Below are 8,813 nucleotides of genomic sequence, written 5' to 3' on the forward strand. Positions count from 1 at the left end.
TCTGGGCTTCTTCACCATAGATATTTCCAGCACATCTCAGAGCAAACACCCTCCTGCTAAACCAAAAGCTTATTCCACATTCCCGTAGAGCACACTCTCCAATGCCTAAGCGAGCACTGCACTGACACCGAACCCAGATTCGAGGGTGACAGACGAGGATAACCTCTAGCCGATAAAAATGGCAAGACTTTCCACACATTTCTCAGTATCACGGCAGCACATGCAGATACCATTCCACAGGTGTGCTTAATGCAGAGCTGTTTACATTAAATACAACTGAAGGGCATTAGCAGGGCTGGCTGACAGCACTGGAGCAGCGGTCACAGGAAACCAGTAAGGCACATTTCTTAAATGTTTAGAGCCTTAATGAAAAGCAGCAACGAGGAAACACCACGGCTATAAAAGAAGCAAGATTACAGGCTAGCTACCACATTGTACAACATCCCATCTTGTGGCAGGTAACCTAGGGGTTAGATAGAAAGCCCCGTCAGCCTTCCAGCGTCAGGTAGGCCTGTGAAAGTCAGACAACCCCACTTTCCTCACCCTTCAATGCAGCGGGCAGGTGGGGGCTGCCGAGCGCACACCCAGACCAGCTCGGGGCTCGCCTACCTGCTTCAGGAGGAACTTATCCTCCGCGTTGATCTTGAGGGAGACGGCCAGGTGGATGGCGGAGAGCACCACCCCGCTGATGACCGCGGCCCTCATCCGCACTGGCAGCAACGTGTAGATGCTGTAGATAAAGAAGACAGTCCACCAGATGCCCTCCGAGGCGCTCCTGGGCCACACCAGCAGAACCCCTACCACTTGCACTGCCAGGATCACCAGGATGACAGAGTAGCACGCCAACCACATATGGTCCTGGTGGAAGTCGTTGCGGTTGCACACTATGCAGAGCACCACCATCAGCAGGATGGCCAGAGAGAGCACCACGACGTAGGATACCTCATAGTGGCCGTGCGCGGCATGGAAGATCAGCATGACCACGCAGACCAGCACCAGCACGGCCATGAGCATGGTGAGGCTGCTCTGGTTGAGCCGGAAGAAGTAGCGCTGATAGAGGCGCTCCAGTTTCTCCGACTGGAACTTCTTGGACCTGAAGATTTGCAGCAGGCTGCTGCAACAGCTGCCCATGGAGAAGGCCGCCTCGGAGTCCCCCTCGTCCCCGTCCTCCTCCTCCAGCTCCTCAATCTTGGCCTTGATGCGTTTCTCCTCCAGCCCCAGCTCCACGGACCGGGGCCGTACCTCCCCCTGCTCCCCCAGCTGCCGGGGGCTGGCATTGTTGGGGGCAGCGGGGGAATCACTGACAGGCGGGTGGCGGGACCGGTGACGTCGGCTGTCGTCACCGTGCTCCTGCCAGGCAGATTTGGACCTAAAGCTCATCATCCTGCAGCCGCTCTCCCCACGGCTCCGGCTCGCCTGGGGCTCGTAGTCTTCCTCGCTCCTCCACCTGCTCGACATGCGGGAGGCCTTCTTGCCCGAGGACCTGTTGGGCGGTGGTGGGTAGGAGTAGCCATTGGCCCGGGCCTCCGCTTCGCCCCAGGCCGAGCGGTGCTGCTCGGTGCCTGCCCAGGGCGCGGGGCCGCCGAAGCCCGGGGGGCTGACGCTGTTGGACCGGGACATGCCCTGAGGGAAGGGGCAGCGGGGGAGAGGGTAACGCCGGGCAGGCGCAGGGGGCTCCCCCGCCACAGGGGACGAGCAGCTGGGAGAAGACCCCAAAAGACAGCAGGGGGAGGGGGGGGAAAAAAAAAAAAAAGGCAAAACCCGCAAATGTCCCCAAAGTCTCCGGAGCAGCCGGGCGTCCCCCAGAGCCGGGGTCTCCCCGGCGGGGCCCTCAGGGCAGCGCGGCGGTGGCGGGCGCCATCGCCGGCCCCGGTTCTTCCACACCCCCGAGCGAGCTCGGCACCGCCGGGGCCGGGACGCCCCCGCCTCACGGCAGCTCGCCCTCAGCCGAGCCGCAGTGGCCGCAGGGGCTCCGGGCGCCGCGGGGGAGCCGCATCGCAGCGCGCCGCGCCGGCCCGGCACCCGCCGCTCGGGGCCGGGCGCGGGGCGGGCGGGCGGCGACACCGGCCGCCCCGCGGGGAGGCGGGCGGCTTCGCCGCGGGCCGGTCGGCGGGGAGGGCACGGAGGCTCAGGCTCGTAGGGCCGCGGCAGCCGGCGGCGGCGGGAGCATCCCCTGCCGAGGGGGCCCTGGGCGCGGCGGGGGGGCTGCCCGGGGCGGGCCGGGCTGCGGCGGCGGCGCCCCTGCCTCGCCTCGCCTCCCAGCGGCGGAGCCCCGGCGGCAAGGCAGAGCCGGCGGCACCCGCACCGCTCATGCACACGGCCGCCGCCGCTCCCGCTACGCCGCGGTGCCTTCGGGCGGCGGGAGCGCCTCTCCCACGGGCACCGGGGAAGGGGAGACGCGAGCAAATCTGAAGGGAAAGGAAAAAAAAAAAAAGGCAAGGAGGCGGGGGCTCGGCGCTCCCTCCCCCGCGCTGTCAGAGCAGCGGCGGCGTCGGCGCGGGGCTACGGGCGGCAGCGGCCCCGCGCGCGCCTCTGCCAGGGACGGCGGCGGCGGCCCGCCCCAGCCCCGCGCCTCTTTGTACTCCCCATTCAACCGGGCGCCGGCCGCGCCGGCCCCCGCCACCGCCCCCCGCCGGCCCCCATTGGCGCGCCCCCCGCCGCCGCCCACCGCCATTGGTCGCCGCCGCCAGCCGGCCCGCCAATGCGCGCGGCCAAGGGGCGGGCCGCCGCGGAGCGGCCGTTAACTCCTTCGGCGCTCCGCGCGGCGCGGCGGCCGTTGGCGCTTCCCGAGGGCGCTCCCTGAGGTGCCCCCCAAGGGACAGCCCCTACTGCCGGTCCCGCCCGCCCGAGAGCGGCGGGGTTTTGCCAGTCCCCGCCGTAACGGGAGGCAAACGGGGTTATCTCCGTGTTCTGCCTCATCTTCAAGGCTGGGAGCTCTTGAGTGGTAGCTTTCCCTGGAGGAAGGGGGGAAAGGGGGACTGCTTCCTGCTCGACGTGACAGAAACGTTGACACCAAGCACAGGTGGCCAAAACACTGGTGAACAGAGGAAGGTGAAGCCCCAAAGAAACCTCTCCCAACCTCGATACCTATTACTGGACCTACTACTAACACAGCAATTAAGGCTTTGGGTTTGGGTTGGTTTTTTTTTTCAACCACCTAAGCTACAGCCCACGTTTTCATCTGACAGCATTGTGGCACAGTCTTACTGGAGGGTATATTCTCTAACCTGGTTAGCCAGACTGGTCAGGGGGCACGGGGAGGATACCACAGCTGTTCCCAACACGTTCCAAACACCAGACTCTTCTACAATGTTCTTTTAGGTGATCCACTCTTTCTGCAGGTGTGTTAGCCAATTAATGATTTACAGTGTTTTGAAGGTAAGCATCATATGTACTAAGAATAATATTATTGCTTGATGTTCTGTATCATGTTTTATTAAAAACAAACTGTCAAATCAGATAACTGCTTAGCTTAAGTAGCTGAAACTGATAATTGTCTACATGTTTGTCCAAACATCGACAATCCCTGCCCACAAGTAGCCCTTAGTAGTAGTAGTGCTGAAGCTGTGGTTATCAAGGGACAGAGATAAGGCAAGGTTTGTAGAGAGGTAACATTGGTGGATACAGTTGGAAAAAACAGATAACCTTCCAAACACAAGCCCTTCACATGTCCTTTACACTTGCAAGTAACTCCACAAACTACAGCAATTTAGGCCTTTCTGCATTTCAGTGAAGGTTTGTAAAAGCATATGCTGAATTTTCAGCAGCTGCTTCCACAGAGCATCTTTTACTTAGCAGGAATACACCGTTAAAGATTTTTTACTAAAAAAATGCATGCAACTATTACAGTGGTGCTCACTTATGTGGCATTTTCCTGTCAGATGCAACATACTGCAGCTGATGAAGACTGCATTCACAGTTCCCTTTCCCTGAGGAGACATTTTTATATATAAATACTACTGTCTTTGAGATGGAATTTATCTTTTCTTGGGATATTATACAACGCTGTCACTATCCATATACTAGAGTAGAACAAAACTCAAGAATTCTGTGGCTGGTTACTCTGCCTGCACAGTGCCTGAACTCTAGGGATAAAGACAGTGAAATGATTCTTCAGTGAGTTGTAAATTGGGACAGGTCTTTTTGTTTCGTGTACAAAGTCCCATTTTGGAGTTCTCTCAAAGCCAGCAGAAAAAGATCTCACTTTTTCACAAAAATGTGCAACTGTAAAACCAAGTAAAGGGAGAAAGATGACCCGCAACAACTTCATGTTTAAAACTAATTCTGCTTGACAGAAAATGACTAAGTAGGTATGTATAAGAACCAGGCACATTCCAGATCCAGTATCAACATCTTACTACATTTAGTTCTGGATATCAACAAAGTATTGCTCAGGTAATGGGCCAAATAATTTTAAGGTTTTTATGTTTCACCACTGGGACTAAGTCAGGTCTTATTTAGCTTTTGCATCATGATAGCCTCTGGAAGCCTGAATCCAAGGCAGGAATCCACTGTACAGTAAGCTATAGCCCCTTCTCCAGACAGTTTATGTATACAGGTACCAGAAACCGGTAGTTTCAATTCTAGAGTATCATATGGTTTCTTCTCACTATGTCATTTTGTTTGACATATGAATAGTTTTGCTTTTTTAATGTTACAATAATCGATGCTAAAGCTGAAGACATCAAAGTTGTTTTTTTAAAAAAATTCCTTAGCCAGAGGGGAAAAAAGCTTTGTCCTTGCTAGAGGGGAAGTCTTCAACCGAAAGTTTGTAACTTTAAAAACAGGTAGGTAAATATGAGGTGGCAAGTTTAAAGAAAGGTAAAGGAACAGTTATAAGAGATTCTGCAAGAAATCTGTAACTTGTGAAAACAATAAGGATGCTCTATTAGAAGCAAAGAGTAGTGCCAAATAAGCGGGCACTTCACGCAATGAGGACATATAGGGCTATGACAAAGAAAATGTAAGATTCCACACAGATACTAAAAATCTTAAAACTAATGCCTACTCTTAGGTGATCATATTACTGGATCTTGTATCTTGGAACTGTAGTAGAAGAAAGGTAACTAGTAGGATATTGTAATATTAAGGACATAGATTATAATATGGACAGCTTACCTACAGCTTTCAATCTAACATGTAGTTTCTTCAAGCCCTGGCTCTTGTTTCTAATTCAGGAACCTGATTATAAATGGCAGATAAAGAACTATGTTTGTCTCACCCAAAAGAGTTATGCAAGAAAGCAAAACAAGAACATATCCTGGGTGGTGGCTGTAAAGTCATTTAAAAATGTCTAACATTTATTATAAGAACATTCAGGCAATTATTCTCTGTTAATAAATTACACATAGATAGCAGTTACCTTCTCCTTTCATAACTTAGTCCAGTCAATTTCTGAAGAACGACTGTAAATGTGAGGAGCTTCTTTATCTCAGTCCCAACATGGCTATTGACAAACTATGACCTTAGTCAATACAAGTATTCTTTATATTCTAATCTGTAAAATAAGAATATTTACTTGCTCTGTTCATAGAGATCAACACACACAAATATCACAAGACCATGTAGTGCCAAAACAGAGAAACTTACTATTCCTTATCCAGAAAGGCTAATGTTCCACCTTCCACTCTAGCCTAGCCTTCACAAATTCTATTCACCCAATCATAAAAGCTATTCCTTTTTTGAGGGGGACAAAATTCCATTAGGTACCTTCAATCATAATTTAATCAAATCTGGATTAAAATTGAACCCTGCCTCTTCGGGCTTCTCTCTTTTTGAAAAAGTATTTCTCTGGTTAAAATAATACCTAAATGGAAGTAGAGACATGGAAGATTTAGAGAACCCTAGTACAAAATTACTAGAATGATATCAACTCTACAAGATCCTTCAGGAAGCCATGAGAGAAACAAGTATAGTCAGAGAGCTAAGTGAAGCACAGATCTGAAGTTCTTCAACACACAAACAGTTCACACAAATTCTGATTTCAGGTGTAGCCTTATAAATCTGTATCAAAACATTTTTTACTTTATTATTATTACAACAGGTACAGTAGACAAATATTAGCATCCTTTCTTTGCATTATTTATTTAAAATGGGGAATAACATCTAGATAGTGACCTCAGAACACACATCACACATTTCACTTATTTCACTTTTCATGGCCTTCATGCACGTATTCAATACGGAACTCTAAAATATCTATGCTCTCTAAACTACTGAAGCTTTTATAAAACAGGTTCTTGGTTCTTTCACCCACTATCTTTGCATAGTCCAAAGCAGCCCTCTGAAACCCAGAGCTAATAAAAGAATCCAACTTGGAGGCATGAAATACTGAAACGGAACAAGCTGCTGTTATATATTCTCTTGCCCCTGCCCCCCCCCCCCCCCCCCAAATCTGATGATTCACAAGGAATAGAACCAAAAGTGAGTAGAAAACTGTGAAAACATAAAACCACAGCCATTTAAAAAATAAACAAAAAGCCCAACACAAAACAACCTGACTCATCACTGACTTTTAGGTTTTTTAGATGTACATAGAAGCCTAGCAGGACAAGGTGCTTATTGAATCAAGTTTATCAGCTTTTTGCACAGCAGCATCCACAACATTTCACCCCAAACGCAGAACTAAAAATATTTGCATTCCTATGCTGTTTAGGACAAGCTAGAGCTGGGATACACATATGCAATACAGGACGATTGTATCATAAAATTCACCAGAACACAAATAATTCATGTGGTCATTCACAGGGATTTCACATAATCCTGACATTAAGAAAAAAGTAGCCAAGGATTCCAGTTCTTTACAAAGATTGTGAACACAGCAACTCATTTGTTAACTGTAGCCCATATATACCTACTTAGCGTTCAGCCTTGCTGGCTTACCTATGGATAACATCGAAGCTATGTTAGCACAACTGAAATATTTGTCCCGAGTGGATCCTGTAGCCTGTATGAAGCTCCGAGCAGAACAATTATGCATTTGGCACATAAGCTATACAGTTTTAAGCTAGTTTATCAAATACCTTTACACGAGCTGTAGTGAGGCTCAGTCTTAAGTCCCACTTACAAAATCACTATACTTATCTGCAGTACAAGCACAAATAGTTAAGGGGCACCAGTAGTTAAGGTCACACATGCCTAAAATGGAAGTGTGTGATAGGCCTTGTCACTATAGCACTAAGCACACCAGCAACTCATCAACTTCCACTACCAGGAAGCCTAGCTTCAGTACACCTGAAAACGGGGCCCAGAGTCAGGTGGTTTTGCCCATCAAATTTACACTGAAAAAAACAGACTGATACTGTCCTAATTATGTAAGGAACCACAAGAGGGTGTGTGGAAAAGTGTTACTCTGTGCACAAGACTAGCAAAACCTAGTCTCAAATGTCTTCATCTTACTTTCTGTGTCCACCCCCCTCCTTATTTACTCTGACATGAGATTAGCACATGCTGTAGATGGTCTGGAGCTAAGCACAGACACAAGTTGCAGGAATTTCTCTGAGACTTGTACCCTTCTTTCAAATCTGGCTAGTACTTTTTAGTGACTGTAGTCCCAGTCAGGAAGAGGTAAACAGGCCAGAAAAAAAAAAAATTACTGCCTACCCTGTTTTCATGAGAAAGCCAGGCTTGAATAAAAATATACAAAACCAGACAATTTTTTTTTATTTAAAAGTTATTCTGAATTACACAGCTTCAATGGGCAGATAACAATACATTGTACAGTACATTTGTTCTTAAGAATTCATATAATAGGACTCCAATGATAGTTTATTATGCAAACAAGTATCAGTTTAAAACATGTAACTGAGAATAATTAAATCATATGATTTTTAACACCAGTGGTATGTAGTAGTTTTACATCTTTCCACCAGAAATTTATTTCTTCAAAATCTGGCAAGCTATGGCCTGATCTGCAGTCATGTATCACCAGGAACCTGGAGCACGCTGGCCCAGTTTGTACGCACCTGTATGCCTAGAGCAGATTTCCACATACCCTTTGATTTGACAATACTTTTTGAAGAATAGTTCAACAGTTTACTTCTGGTAGGGCTTTGACAGTATCAACTGTTAATTTCCAGTCTCACTAAGTAAACCACGCAGCAATGTCTTACTTTAAATTTCACATCCATTTTCTTGCTGATGCAAGAAAGCTTTTTCCACTGTTACAGTTTGCTAACTACAGAACAGTTTAAGTGCTTTGTTTACGTAATTTAAATTGCACCAAAAAGCTGAGTAAGGAAACACATTTAATGCTCCAAACAGTTACTTTCCCAGAAATTGTTTATACACAGGAGCACAGGACTAAAACAGAGCACCCAAGCCAGCGCATCCGGTTCCCCATAATCACATAATAAATACCTGGTGAAGAATGAAAGGGGCTTCATGTCATCAGCACACCAGACAAAACATTGCAGCATTTCCATTAAGTGCTGTTACTCTGCCTTAAAAAAACCCAAACAAATAACAAACCAAAACCAAACAACAACCCTCCCCTCCAGAAAAAATCCCCCGAGAAAAGGAAAAAAGGAAGAAAGTTTCATGTTTTGTCAACTCCCAAATATTCCTTGGGAAGCACAATGGTAGCTCTGTATCCTCCGGTACCTTTCCTCTTCTTCCACCTCATCTTTTTATTGACTGTCATTTAGTAGACAAGACCAGCACTCAGTATCTTTTTCTTATTCAGTAAGTGAAGAGGTTGTGTTTTACCTGAAGAAACCTTTAACTAAAAGGCAAACTGATTTCATAAAAGCAACCTAGTGTTAGGCTGACTGGAAGGCCCCCCCACTTCCTATATCCTCTCCACAACTGAATTT

At 48.0% G+C, this 8,813-nt stretch overlaps 1 protein-coding gene across 1 annotated transcript in view; it reads right to left on the reverse strand.

Annotated features, from left to right (window-relative positions):
- ADCY5 (adenylate cyclase 5) overlaps positions 1 to 2,570 on the reverse strand; it is a 222,750-nt gene extending 220,180 nt beyond the window's left edge. The window contains exon 1 of the mRNA XM_075512053.1: positions 610 to 2,570. Coding sequence (XP_075368168.1) covers positions 610 to 1,620 — 1,011 coding nt within the window. The 5' untranslated portion in view covers positions 1,621 to 2,570. The remainder of the gene's footprint in view (positions 1 to 609) is intronic.
- Between the last annotated feature and the right edge of the window lie 6,243 nt (positions 2,571 to 8,813).

The sequence above is a fragment of the Mycteria americana genome, chromosome 9 (genome assembly GCF_035582795.1).
Source record: "Mycteria americana isolate JAX WOST 10 ecotype Jacksonville Zoo and Gardens chromosome 9, USCA_MyAme_1.0, whole genome shotgun sequence".
Taxonomy (NCBI): Eukaryota; Metazoa; Chordata; class Aves; order Ciconiiformes; family Ciconiidae; genus Mycteria; species Mycteria americana.